We start from the raw sequence: 15,049 nt of genomic DNA, 5'->3' as shown, positions 1-15,049 counted from the left end.
TACCTGGACGTTTGATCTACAGAACTGTGAGATGAATCATGGGTGTTGTTTTAAGCCACTAACTTTGTGGTGATTTGTTACAGCAGCAGTAGAAGACTAACATACCAACATATAAAATAATAGCAACACAACAGAAACAAAAACACGACAGGACATGATGGAAGAAACCATAAATGCTGCAGAACACACAATTCAGAATGGCTGGGGAAGTGCTTTCTGGCTGGGAATGTCTACACAGTGAGCAGCACCAGTTCTGAAGGCCAAGAGGGCCCAGAGGGAGTCTGTGCTCGGCACACGACAACAAGTATACAAAGGACTGGGTGTTTGGGGGGAAAACACATATATCATTTTTTGTAAGAAAGGTGTTTTAGAGACGAACTGCTTTAACAGAGTGGCCTTGTACAGTGCTGTGATTCAAAGAGAGTGAGTATATTTTCAGGTTCTTGTTTGTTTTCCTAAGGTTACGATTGTGTATAGTAAGAAATTGGTGAGAAGAAGAAATTATGCAGAGGGGAGATTGTTTTGACAATAGGTCCATGCTGTCTCATTTGTATTTTATTTCCTCTGGTACAACTGTAAACCTTTGACAACTTCAAGGTGTGTGAGCACAGTTCTGGGTGTTATTTTATGAAGGCTACTTACATAAGGCTTCAGTGTGACTTGAAGGTCCAGTGAGTTGCTGTGTGAGGCGGATTGCACTGGTGATATGGAAGTTTGCTAATAAGGCTGTAATTCCAAAGGTAGCAGGGCATAAGGATTGACACTCTGGAGCCAGACTTCCTGGGTTTAAATGCCAGTTCTTTCACTGACTAGCTGTGTAGCCTTGGGCCAGTTACTTAACTTCCCTGTGCCTCAGTTTCCTTTTATGTAAAAATGAGTAATAAGAGGATATCTCTCATAGTATATTGTGAAGAATTTAATGTAAAGTGCTCAAAATAGCAGCTAGCACATTGATTGGCAGCAGTAAATGTTAGCTATAATTATGATTGTTATGCTTTCCTGCAACATGGAAACATTCCTGAAATTCGGTCCTTTTGACTCCTTGGATCCAAGAAACAATTGAGCCCAAGGATCCCCAGCTGAAGATGACCTACCCATCCTGTATCAGCTGGCCCAACCAGGAAATCCAGTTACCTGGCATCCCTTTCTGTCCCTGCTTACTGTTATTTTCCACTTCAGGTTACTGGGGCTTTCTAGATAATACAGCTGTATATTCCTTACCAAATCTTTTTAACACCTTAAAAGAACATTCTCTGTCTGCTATTTTATGGAATGATGTTTCATAAGATGAGATCATAGGCATGCTCTGGTATGGTAGAATAATATTAAAATAATGTTGGAAATGCTAGGCTTAATTTCCTTACTCAGGACTTATCAAGAACCCTTGTTTTTAATGTGATTTTTGAATGTCCAAGGTTATATAGTACATTGCTCCCCAAACATATTTGACCATGGAATATATTTTTCAAGCTAGAGTCTTAGAATTTCCTAGAAGTGTTCCGCACATCCAGTTTAGGAAACAACTGCCCTAAAATATGAGCATATTTTACCAAGATTATGTAATATTTAAAAATTAAGATTTTTATGAATTGTAGCTTGTCCCAAAGGAGATTTTACATTTCCAGATCCCAAATATATGTAACTGTATGTATATCCAAAGTAGACTAAAGAAAGGGAAAGTCTAATTCTTGTTTCATAGATTAAAAACGGCCCTTGCTAGGTCAGATTAATGACCTTTCCCGATAGTCCTTCTCTGAGACAGAATAATGAAGATCTCGTTGTAGAAGGACATGACCCTCCACTTGGCAAAGAGTGAGTCATCAAATGTGTATTAAACTGGGCAGTCCAGGTCTGTCATCCATAAATGTAGTAAGGCCTTTTCTTTTTTAATTTATTAATTTTATTTATTTTTTATTTTTGGCTGCATTGAGTCTTCATTGCCATGTGTGGGCTTTCTCTAGATGTGGAGAATGGGGCTACTCTTCATTGCAGTGCATGGGCTTCTCATTGAGGTGGCTTCTCTTGTGGAGCACAGGCTCTAGGCATGCAGGCTTCAGTAGTTGCAGCACATGGGCTCAGTAGTTGTGGCGCACAAGCTTAGTTGCTCCATGGCATGTGGGATCTTCCTGGCCCAGGATCGAACCCGTGTCCCCCGCATTGGCAGGCAGATTCTTAACCATTGTGCCACCAGGGATGCCCTAGTTAGGCCTTTTTTTAAAACAGTTTGTATTTTCAGCCAGCACCGCTTATTGAGATGGTAACTTCTGTAAGGTTAGTACCCCCCTGTGAAGAAATTCCTTTCTTTTGTTCTAAACTTACCTCTCCCAAGTGTTAGGGATTGCTTCCTTGATTTTGATATTCAAGATAAGTGAACAAAACCAAGTTTCCTGTTGCTGATTTTGTAGACTTCAGCTTTATCCCCTTCTTGGTATTTTCCTTTCTAAACTAGAAAGTCCTCATTCGTCAGTCTGCTGGTTGACTAACGCCAGGATCTGTGAAGGATCTGGGATTTTACACGAATGCAAGCTAACAAATTAGCCACAGTTTCATGGATGCTGGCAGAAGACACAGACTCTTGGGTTAGAGACACAGGAACTTTATTACTCACTGCAATAGCAGTAGCTAATTACATATTTATTATAGTCTCTGGTTTAAAACCTGTTTGTCCTATCACTCATGAAACTCTGGACCATCTCTATTTTGCTCACCACTGTATACCTAATATCTAACAGAGCATGGCATAAAGTGGGCACCAAGTAAATAAATAGTGAATGAATGAACACATTACAGTCTATCTAGCTCAGAGGCTATCATTCGGAGTAGCTTAGCATGAAATGGGCCGAACGCATTATTTGGTCCATGCCTTCCTCAAAACAGTTTTGCCGTGTTTCTCCCTAGTCACACAATCTCAGATTTTTCCTTCAGTGAAGTTTGTTTTTTATTTTATAGTCTCAGAAAGCACTTTTTAATTTTAATTTAGAGATGTTACGTCATGTTACTAACTGGAATGATGTAAACGTATTAAATTGATACTGGTCCTAGCATTGCTCCTTTGGGTAATTCTTATGTTTCCACTGAACCCACTTGCATCACAAGGAAACAAAACTAACTGAAACCAGGGACTCCTATGGTTTTTCAAATATCCTTTGAAAAGCTAGATGGTTAAGAGTATTCTGGGCACTGTGGGAGATAGCAAAGAAGTGAAAGATCACTTCTCACTTATACATACCAAGGTCTGTGGCCAGGACCTCAGAGAGGTTAGAGTCTATGTGAGCAAGTAAGAAGAATGGACTTGACGTGTTAGCATGTTAGCATCTCAGCATATGTAAGCGCTAAGCTACATGGTACAAGGTTTAAGTACCGCAGGAGCTGAGAAGAGTTCGCTACTACTCTGAACTGGACTAGAATACTAGAGACTTCATGAAATTAGCTCTGAGCTGGATTTTGGAGCTCTTAGATTGGATCTTTAACAAGAACTTCATTAGGCAAGCCACAGAAATAGCAGTGTATTCTTGGAAAAGCGAGACCCGGCTGGAGTGGTAGGTGTCAAATGGGAAATGGTGTCTTTTGTGCACAATCACTGCTGGGCTATAAGAACTGCACACAGCCTTTGTGTCTCCTCTTGCATTCAGTTGAACAGTGCGTAGCAAGGGAGCCACACGTTTGGGCAAATACAGCTGGGATGAGGGGGGCCAAAAGACGGAGCCCTTCTAAGGAGAATCCACGAAGTAAATAAACTGAAGGAAAAGCTTGGAAGGTCATCCAGTGTACCCATAAATTCCAGCTATTACCAGAGATGAAAGGGAAGTGAGAGGACCGGGGAACAATGGGCAGGGGTGTTCCCAGTCCCTTCTAACTGCCTGTTTACAGTAGGGGAGGAGCAGCAGGGCTGCCCAGATGGCAGAGCCAAAGTGAGAATGGAGCTTCCTTGCCCTAAGACCTCCTTCGGAAATCCTGTTTGTGACGGTGGCTTCACTGCAGAGTAATCAGGAGCTCTGCCTGTGTTGTACAAGCTCACTTCTAAAACCATGAACAACCACAGTTTCTAATGAGTTTGAAATCTTATTATCGTGTGCATTCAGCAAGGTAGAAACTGCATATCAGGTGAGGCTTGGGTCAGACCTTATTTTGCAAGCCTTTGCTTATCTTTCTTGTGCCACTGAAATACTGGTAACACAATAGCTTAACAACAAGATAAGCCTCATCTTTTTTCCTGTGTGAGTATGTTAGGGAATGATGGTTTTGATGGCCTTTAAAAAGCAGGAAAAGGCAAAGCCCCATGATACCATTTCTTTGGCATCGCATTACTTCAGTAAGAGAATTATCTTAAAAGCCTGGGAAATACAGCTTAAGATTGTTGGGAGCTGGGTAAAAACAACCTCGAATCCAAACCAGATTAACCAGAAGGTCCATCCCCGAAGAGATCCATTTTTACATCCACACTTGGGGTCTGCCCTTTTCTCCTCTTTTCTTTCCGCCGCTCAAGTGCTTTTGGACATAGGGGTGGACGGTCTGCTTTCCATGCCCCACCTCATGAAGTGGGATCTGTCTTCCCTCGCAGACGGGTGGCCGCGCTGTCGCAGAGAGGGCTCTGCCCGGCTGCTGGCCCCTCTGGGCATGCGGCACTGCGACGGTGCAGCGCCAGGCCGCCTCTCGGACCCTGCGGCCTCGCAGTCTGGAGGCCCACGTCGGCGGCCTCGGGGTGGGGGTGGGGGGGGGACAGTTTCCATCAGTTGGTGTGGAGTTCCCCTGGCAAACAAAGGAGAGCAACAGAGCAGCTGCCCCACGTCACTTCTGTGTGATAGAAAAGACCTCGGAGGTCCTGGATGTTTGTGGAACAGAAAATGGCTGCCCCAATAATGAGAGCCCTGGTCTTGCAGTCTCTGGGTGGACCAGGCCTTGGGAAAGGAATCTGGGCCTTCTCAGACCGTACACATTACTTCATACGGCCTTCTGCACTTATTCTTTGCATTAGCAGCAGATTTCACAAGCCTTTTTCCTATGAGACTAGATGAGTCATTAGGGTTAATTATTCAGTAGTTGGAGGAAATATTATGGTGGAGGAAAAAATAGACTTCTGGAAGCCAGGAAGCAGAGGGTCTCAGAACTTCAGATTGCTCCATGAAGAGAGTAGACAGTCATTTTATTACAGTCTTTGTACACACACACAAAAAATCATGATTTCAATTCTCTAAACATCAAAAACGTTGCCTTCTATAAATGTCCTCCGGTTCCAAGCCCACATATCCTTAGGGAGCATCTCTTCTCCTAGAGAAAATACAATTGGATCCTAGTAGAAAAGGAGCCTGGGTCTTCTGTGCTCTTGCCTTCAGCAGACTCTACCAAATCTCTACTTGTAAGATAATAAAATTACCATTTCCAGAAATGTGAAGGAGGCGGCTCAGAACTTCCCAGTGCTGGTCCAAAAAGCCTTTTGGTCTTGAGTGCCTCATCTGACCGCTACACAGCACTGATAAAAAAAAATTTGGACCCCGTTCACTGCTCTTGCCTTCCTCTCTCCCTCTAAGGGCCCACGTGAAGAGCAAGTTTGGCCTTGTTTCCTTAGGATCCTCTGGGCCCAATTCTGTGCTTTCATCATCTTTCCTAAAGCTGATATGACAATTCCGCAGGGAAGAAACAAATAGTACACTTGGATGAACTCCCCAAAATGCAAAGAGTTTTCCTCTTGTCCCTTATTCTGAAGTATTTCTGTATTTAAGGAAAAAAAATAAATAAGGATAGTTCTGGACTGAATAGTAAAATACTGTTTATCTCCTATTTGTGATTTTTGAACTGGGTGGAAAAATAGTCGTGAAAAAGCATATGGATTGTAAAGTAGTGGTTGACCTGCTTCAAGGAACCCAAGTTGTAAACACCCTTGAAAAGTACTCAAAAATTCCAGTTGCTACTAAAGATGAAAGGGAAGTGAATAGACCTCATCATCTCTGCTTCTTCTGTGTCACCCTCTAGGTTAAATGTCACGTCCTTAGAGAGGCCTTTCCTACCACTTTGTTATTCTTCACCAGAGCATCTTATATTCTTCATAGTACTCACCACTTATTTAATGATTGTATCGCAATTCCTACCTGAACCGTAAGCCCTACAAGGTCAGGGACCACATCATTCCGTCATGCCTGCATTCCCTGCAGTCGGCACAGTGAAGAGCATCCCAGACCCCCAAAAGTGCTGAAGGAATGAATGAGCTATTGAAGTCCTGTGTGGCAAGGTTGTTCCATGGTCTTAAGCGGACTCACAGTTCCTTGGGCTCACCTCTTTCTTTTCTCAGATTGAACTTGACCTTGGTCTCAAGGTCAAGGTCAGGATGGTTTCCATTCATTAATTTTCCTTTAAAAAAAAAACAAAAACGGGAATTTTTGTTCAGTCAGAGTTCTCAGGTCCACTAATAGTTCCATAACTGAAGGATGCAATGTAGTGAAGGGGTTGCAGGAACCGGCTTTGGAGGATCTAGTTGTGTCTCAGCCACTTCTTAGCTGGGTAATGGTGACTCATTATTAACCATCTCTCCACCTCAGTTTCCCTAACTGTAAAATGAGAATATTAATATAGACCTCTCAGCTAGTGTTGACCTGAGGTTAAGTAAAGCAGCGCACGTGAAGCAGTAAGCTTTGTGTTTCACATCACATATGCTCAGTAAAACTTAGCCCCTATTATTTGGTTCATATTGTTAAAGTACCTTGGTGTATCATTTTTCTAGAGCAGGATAAGGGGTGGCTTCTTGTCAGAGGTAACCTTGGATGTTAGAAGAATTGAGAGTCAGAAAGCCTAGGACCTGGAATACTGGTCCTAGAGCCTCATGCCTAAAGGCACAAAGCCTGAACTTAGGTCACAGCCGCCTGGGCGGTGTGGCCAAATGACTCAATATTGAACTAATGACTAATCGTCGCAGGGCTCCTTGTGTCTCTTCCCCTCCACCCCACCACAGTCACCACGAGGCTAGAACTGATCCTGGAGTCTGGTGAGAGGCTGAGCGTGCAGTGAGTTTCAGCAAGCCCATGCAGTAAGGTTAGAGAAACCAGGCACGGCACTCCAGGGTGAGGGGGTTTGCTAACTCCATGACAGAGAGGAGCTGGGGGCCCCTGTTTTGTTTTCCTACGTGCCTCACAGAATCCAGAGTGCCGTCCCCAACGTGTATTGGCCGTCAGAGAGTCTTGTTCTGAGCCACAGGAAGAAGTGCCTCACACCAGCTCATAGGGAAACTCCAGACAGTCAGCAGGAAGAAACTCAATCACAGATGAAAATGATTCTGTCTCACCATTTTTCTATGCAGTAATCTGAGGGGGGAAACAAGGAGACATTTAGCTATGAGACATTAATTGAACAGAATGTGCTTTAACTGTTCCCTCTCACATCTGGGGTTGTGTGGCTGGCTCACTGGTCTCAGTCAAGAAAAGAGCAATGACTTAGGCATTTAATGATCGTACTGGACATAATTGCCTTTCATACTGACTTGTAAGGCAAGTGCTCCCCTCTCCCATTTCAACTGCAACTCAAAGAGGAGCCCCATTGGTTTTAACATTTCTGAACCATGTAGGGTCAGCAATCTGGGCTTCTAAAATAAATCTTACATTATGTATTGGGTCCTTTCATTTAACAAAAGTAATACATAGTTATTGTAAAAAAAAATTTTTAACTATGACTAAAAAGCATGAGATAAGCCTAGAGTATCTTATTGTATCAGAAAGTAAGAAAATGCTAAAAAAAATAATATGGGGAACGTTGAAAGGGCACAGAATCTAGCTTAAAGGGACCACTAGACAATTCTGAAACAACTTGAGCATTAAAATATATAATTGTAGTAATGGATTAAACCCATTGAATAAAACAAAAATCCATGAGTCCATACTTGAAAGTGGATAAATAAATAGGGGAGAAGAGAAAGCTCTTTCTTACAATAAATGCCAGCTAATAAATATAGGTAGAATGATAAAGTTAGAAAAGCATCACTGGATGCTAAAACTGAGTGAACATAGTTGATACAGATCAAGAAATTTATATGATCTCAAAATCGCTCTCTATAAGATACTGATTTTTTTAAGATGAGGAGAAAGAAGAAGGAAGAAAAATAAACCATAAACCAGTATAACCAAGCAATGGCCATTATTAATGACTTAACAACTGTCTTGATTTTTTTCTATATGTTATAATGTTTTGATTTTCTTATAAATTGAGCTCATGCTTTTCTGTAACCTGTTTTTCTCATATAAACATATATCATGACCTTATTTATTTGTATTTAAATATATATAGTAAATATTTATTGAGTGAATGAAATTCACAGGCCTTTTTAAAGCAAGGCTGTGATGTACGTTCCTGTAACTAAAGTCTCCCACACACCTGAGACTTTTTCCTTAGCACTAACTCCTGGAAGGGGAATAATGAGGTAAAAAATATTCAGAACCCTAAGGCCTTTAATACATGGAGCCAAATAGCCCTCCAGAAAGATTTTTTTTTCTGCTTTATTTTCCCACCAGTGGTATATTAAACATATGCCTTTCAATACATTTTAAGGAGGAAGACTGGGATTGATGTGTATGAAACACCCAGAGTAGGACCCAAAGGTCATGGTCAGAAAATAACAGTCATTCAAATCCTCTTCTCTCTATGTGTAGGTTACATTCTGTCAGGACCAAAAGCTGAGGATCATGAACAGTTTTCCAAAACCTTCATCTTATGAGATGGAGTTTTTGTTAATGTGGAAAGCTCCAAGTTGGGATAAACCTGATTTTAGTTGAGCCACTCATAGACCACATCATATACCAGACCATCGTCTTCTAGTCTTTCTCAGAAAACCCTACCGCCGGCACTAGACCTGGAGTCTGCTATGTCAAGGTAAACGATGAAGAGAAAAACCTGGTTCCTGATTGTGATAGGCCAGCACCAAGCACCACTGTTACCAACGCAGGACCTCCAAAAGGGTCTCTTAATTTGGATTTTGATGCTGGGTCCTTAACACACTTGAACACCAGCATCCAGTGCAGTTTCCAGAGGTGACAGGCCAAGGTGCAGATGCGCACGCACTCCACGGCAACTGAGCAGGTTGCCCTTTTATGCTCGCTGGTACCCATGGCAACCCTCACCGGCTGACGTAAGCCTCCACTTAGTTGGAGCAGGGATTTGCGTTTTCTCCTGATCCATACATGATACTGATTATTAAGGAGGACCACGAGGAGGATATTCAGAGAAGGACCTTTGGATTCAAAAGATGAGAAATAGAAAGCTATAACCATGATATAGATTTGCTTATATTTTCCTTTTTTGGCTTCCACTGGCTCACGTGTTCTCAAGTGATGACAGTTGGGCTGATTGAGAGCCGTTAGTCAAATCCAGTAATGGTATTAATCTGTGGTTGGAAATGACTGTTAAAGTAAGTGCCAGGCTATTCAGTTGTGGTTTTTCTTCCAGCTTCCAGTCGTGCCAGGCTTCCAGCGGGAGGAATAGAGGCTGTGGTAAAGGAAACCGTTGATAAACGAAAGAAACCAGAAACTGTCACTACCCATAACAGCGAAACAACAACAACAAAATTACGGAAAAGAGGGGGAGACAAAGGAAATTGTACACAGCGGTTTAAGCCTGCAGTCTGATGTGATCACTAGGCATGAGGCTAGGGTGCTGGTGCCTCAGGCACTGACTCCAATTTTCCAGTGAGAACAGGAAGGCTATAAGTACCCAGTAACACTGCTGAGCAAGAAAGCTTTTCGTGAGGGAAGAGAAAGACTGGAGTTTAACTGAAGCTATTTTTATCAGCTTCCTAACATGCTCCTCAGACCACTGATACACAAAGGAAGCGAGGGATCTGGTCACCAAATTATGTCAAGAGAGCTTAACCCATAATCCTCTGACTGAATTTTCCAGAGCAAACGCTTAATAATGGTGCAGCATTCTTTAGTTTTCAAGAAACGCATTTTGTAACTGAGAAGTGCTTAGCAGTCAGTGTCTTCTATTTGCTGTTTTTATTTCGAGAATTTTAGACTGGCAGCTCACCATTTGTGTCCACCAAAGCTCCGAGATGGGTTTTTTTTTTTTTTTTTAGTACTTTAAAAAGGAAAAAACTGTAGGTAAATATGTATTCAGTGAGCTGAAAAGTTAAATGGTTCTATAAAGGAACAGAAGTAATATCTGTAAGTACCAGAGTAACATCAAAGAGCATCTGAACACAGTACTCCTGAAGCATTTCACTGTCTCCTAACAAGCAAATAGCAATTTTGCCAGCTGTTCTACCACATTTCACATATTGCACATTTTTTTCCATTTTTTATTCTTTCTAGAATCAGCCTGTAGGTTGGAATCAGTTGGTACCATCTTAGATTTAGTGAAAGATGGTTCTGCTTAAAAAGCAAAAGTTAGTAATTTTCTGTGTGTTATTGGTGTCCAATGGCTGGTTAACTGTGGGAGTCAAAAGACAATTTTAAGCACTGGTAGGGAAAATGTATTTAATTTATGGACTTTTTTCCTTTTTTTAATTCCAGTTTTATTGAGATATAAGTGGCATACAGCACTGTGTCAGTTTAAGGTATACAGCATAGATCTGACTTACATGCATCATGAAATGATGACCACAGTAAGTTTAGTGAACATCCATCATCTCATATAGATACAATATTAAAAAATAGGAAAAAAAAATATTTTCCTTGTGAAGAGAACTTTTAGCATTTACTCTCTTAACAACTTTCACATATAACATACAGCAGTGTTAATTATATTTATCATGTTATACAGCACATCCCTAGTACTTATGTATCTTATAAACTGGAAGTTTATACCTTTTGACCACCTTCTATCCACTTCCCGCTCCCTTGCGTCCTATCCCCACTCCCACCTCTGATAACCACAAATCTGACCTCTTTTTCTATGTCTGTTTGTTTTTGAATACAATTGACCCACAACACTGTGTTAGTTTGTGGTACACAGCATAGTGATTTGTATTCCTCTACATTTCAAAATGATCACCATAAGTCTGGTTGCCATTTGTCACCATACAAAGATATTATGTAATTATTGACTGAGTTTCCCACACTGTACATTTCATATGCATGACTCCTTAATTTTGTAACTGAAAATTGGTACCTTTTAATATCCTTCACCTATTTCTCTGCTCCCCCCCAACCCTCTCCTCTGGCAACCACCTGTTTGTTCTCTGTATCCATGACTCTGTTTCATTCGTTCTGCTTTTTAGAGTCCACATATAAGTGAAATCATACAGTATTTGTCTTTCTCTGATTTATTCCATTTGGCATAATACCCTCTAGATCCATCTATGTTGTCGCAAATGGCAAGATTTCATTCTTTTTCATGGCTGAGTAATATTGCACTGTGTGTGTGTGTATGCTGTATGTATATTATATGTGTACTGTGTATGTGTGGACAACTTCTTTATCCATTTTCCTATCAATAGGTACTTAGGCTGCTTCCATATCTTGACTATTATCAATAATACTGTAGTGAACATAGGGGTCCATATATTTTTTCATTTTCTTCAGTTGAATACCGAGAGGTGGGATTTCTGTATCATATGGACTTTTCAAATTATATTTTAGTATGTAAGTGATGGTCCTTGGGGCATTCAAGGAATAGCCCAAAGAACCTAAGGCTGAGAGTTAGTGTTGCCCTCGGGGGTCACTATTGGCCGATGGCAGAGCGGGACTGGGGTCTGCCCAGCCTGGATGGTCCACACAGGGTGTGTTGTCCAGTCGCCTTACAAAGCAGGACTCTGAGGCAAACCCCACATTTGCTCTGAAGCGTCCTTCTATCTGGGCATTGGCAGAACTCCCAAACAAGTGGGGAAAGGTACCAAGTTCATCCTCAGATGAGTGGATCAGTTAAACATGAGACAGTAGAACGTTGTTCCGTGAGGGGCCGTGGGATTGGTGTGGCCATGTTCCCCAGCTGCTCCATGCTCAGCCTGCAGACTCTTCCCTGGTATCAAGGTCTCCCTGCTTTCAGGTGCCAAGTTTATCTTTTAAAATAAATCATTTATTTTTAAAATAGTTCTGATGCTAATAAAATAATAAAATTAAAATGCCAAAGATATACTAAATATATAGTATATTTGGTAAATTAATAAAGAAGAGCAGTTCAGTTACTATATAAAATTTAAATTTAAATGTCTTTAGACTTTTTAACATGGGAAACCAAAGTAATCTAATGTGTATATTAGTTTTGTGCTAAAGCTTCACAACTTGAAAGTGCGTTTTATGAGCAAGGCATAAATGTGCATTATCAAACTATACCAGTATTTTATTTTAAATATATTAGATACTTTCGCCAATCATGCTTTGTAAGCTTTAAAGGGCTGTACTTAATTAGCTGAGATGAACACACTACAAACTTTTAAGTTTTTTAATTTATTTTGGGCCTCACTTTTTTTACTTTCTCAAAATATGGTAATCACCCTGTATATGTACCACTGGGTTTGCTGTCAGCTGTTTATTACCTAGTAGATATTAGAGTTTTACGTTTGATATTTGATCTTAACCTCTCTAAGCCTCAGTTCCTCCTTTTAAAATGAGGATAATGATATGTACTTAGTAGAGTGTTTTTAGAATTAAATGAGATAATACATGTAGAATAGAGTAAACCAGCTCTGGTCCTATTAGATGTGCTTGTAAGTTGCATGTTATTAATAGTCATCAATGTTGAATTAAAGTTACCTACTTAATATTTTTTAGGTTGCACTGGTTTTTATCTACACAATTTCTTTAAAATAATGGTCTTAAGGCTAAGGTTTCTTATATACTTCCTTAAAGTTCCTTTCAGAGTTTTAATCTAGCCAAATGTGGTCAGAAGTTTGCTTATAGGTTGAAAGAATCTAAATTCAACTTTCAAGGAAAATGTGTCCCTCAGTTACAGTGCTAAGCCAATCAGTGATAATCAAGAAGTAATTATACTTTATAATCAGAAAGTAGACATTTATTTGCTTAATATCTAAAATCTAACCAGAGTATTTTCTGAACTCAGAACCAGTTTTTGAGTAAATGTTCAGCTGCAATTTAAACCTTCAGTTTAGTTAAAAAGTTTGTGAAACCTGACATAAACCTGACAGCCCCTTGTGGCCACATAGTTTTAAGTATACAAAAAAAAAAAAAAAATGCCTCTCAAAGCTTTTTTTTTTTAATGTCTATGTATTCATCTTTTTTCTAAGATCATAAATTTAGAGGTGGCAGAACATGACTGGATTTTTACTTCTCATTTTTAGCAACCTTTGTTGCATTTTTCCTCTTAAAAAGTAATACATTAGCAAAATTTTAGAAAGTTTGATTTAGGAAAATGAACAGAAGCCAAAAAGAGAGGGTGAAAATTACCTGTAACCCATAGATAGATAGCATATATCTTAACATTTGCATTATATCCTTCTTTGTAGTCTTTTTGATATATATTTTATACCATATCAATATATTTTATATAAACCTTTATATATAAATATGTAAACATTTATTTCCAGTTTTAAATATATAATTTTAATATATAAATTTATAGTAATTATTACTGTACATATTTTTTACTAGATGTTTCTTTTGTATGACTGACAAAACTTAATGCCCATGATGTCCTTCTCTTATAGTTGTAAAGTCAGATGCATGATGGATAGAGTCATACTTCCCTAGAGAATGTGTAATGCAAACAGATCATAAATAGAATATGCCTTCAACCTCCTCATTCTTATAAGTTCGTTTTATAAATAAATTAAGTACTGTGCACTGAGGACAAAGGTTGACCCTAATATCTCTTTTGTAACATATTTTTAATGTGCTATGGTAGATTGCATTTAAGTATGATATAATAGTATCAATAAGAAGTCATGATTAACAATATTGATTCCAGCTTTTGCACTTACCACATATATGACTCTGTCTGTTTAAGTTACAAAACCCTCCTGAGCCCCAGCTTCCTCATCTGTAAATTGAGGAGAGAATTGTCTGTGCTTCGGGGTTGTTCGTAAGGACTAGAAAAATATGTCTTACTTATAGTTCCTATCCCATTTCATTAGGCAAAATTATCTGGCTTTGTTGGAAATTGAGAAATAAAAATTCGTAGAAGAATTACCAATGGTAAATAAGCATAAGTATAAAAGTGTTCAAACTCACCACTAATCAGGGAAATATACGTTCTAACAACCATTTATTAATGCATTCAGAGAGGAAGGGTATTTCATTTACTACCGTATTCCCAGCATCCAGAACAGCATCTGACACTCAGTGGATATTCTCTGAAGGAATGAATCAATGAACAAATGAATGAACAAAATATCAAACCTTGAGCAGGTCGTTTAATCTTGCAGGACCTCAGTTTCTTCATTAATATAAGGAAATGACCATACCCAAGCTCAGTTGATGGGGGTAGAGAGAAACCCTCTAACTAATTAGCCCTACTGCCATGGATACTGAATAAGGAAACACACACTTTCCCTCATATTTGCCATTGTCGTGACTACAACAACATCTTTAAAGTTTTCTGAGCCAGTGAACTTTGTAAGTAGCACAGCAAAATATCAGGGGTAAGTTAACTTTGGAGATTTGGTCCAGAGATAGGGCCAAAACAATAGCACTGAATTTTTCTTTGCATATGTAGCCATAATGAAACAAAGAAAAGAAACTGCCAGCAGGGAAGGGGGCGGGGGTGGTGGAGGGTGGGACAGAAAGTAACACAGTATGAAACAAGAATAACTTGGAATGAGTTAGAATTCATCATATTTGCTACTTTTTTTTTAAGTATAGTTGATTTACGATGTTGTGTTCGTTTCTGGTGTACAGCAAAGTGATTCAGGTATACAAATATAGGTTCTTTTTCATATTCTTTTCCATTATGATTTATAACAGGATATTGAATATAGTTCCCTGTGCTATGCAGAAGGACCTTGTTTTTCCATCCTATATATAATAGTTTGCATCTGCTAATCACAAATTCCCAATGTATTGCTACTTGATTAATGGCATTACTTTTACTGAGGAGCTAATTTTACTTCCCGGCAATTCTGATTCATCCACACAGTTTATTATGTTTGCAGCACATGTGTGGTATAGAGTAGGACAGA

At 39.6% G+C, this 15,049-nt stretch overlaps 1 protein-coding gene across 6 annotated transcripts in view; it reads left to right on the top strand.

Moving 5' to 3' along the window:
- Positions 1–15,049, top strand: part of CDK6 (cyclin dependent kinase 6) — a 225,914-nt gene that overhangs the window by 171,286 nt on the left and 39,579 nt on the right. Inside the window, exon 6 of one of the 6 annotated variants that reach the window (XM_057730929.1) lies at positions 9,424–10,847. The exons of 4 other annotated variants lie outside the window; for them this stretch is intronic. In XM_057730929.1, coding sequence (XP_057586912.1) covers positions 9,424–9,484 — 61 coding nt within the window. In that variant the 3' untranslated portion in view covers positions 9,485–10,847. Of the gene's footprint in view, positions 1–8,630; positions 8,757–9,423; positions 10,848–15,049 lie in introns of those variants that run through there. One more of the 6 variants, XM_057730930.1, reaches the window with a different exon arrangement.

Source organism: Hippopotamus amphibius, chromosome 4 (assembly GCF_030028045.1).
Source record: "Hippopotamus amphibius kiboko isolate mHipAmp2 chromosome 4, mHipAmp2.hap2, whole genome shotgun sequence".
Classification (NCBI taxonomy): domain Eukaryota; kingdom Metazoa; phylum Chordata; class Mammalia; order Artiodactyla; family Hippopotamidae; genus Hippopotamus; species Hippopotamus amphibius.
Note: the sequence above shows the minus strand (reverse complement) of the source record. Positions and strands in the feature narration are given on the sequence as shown.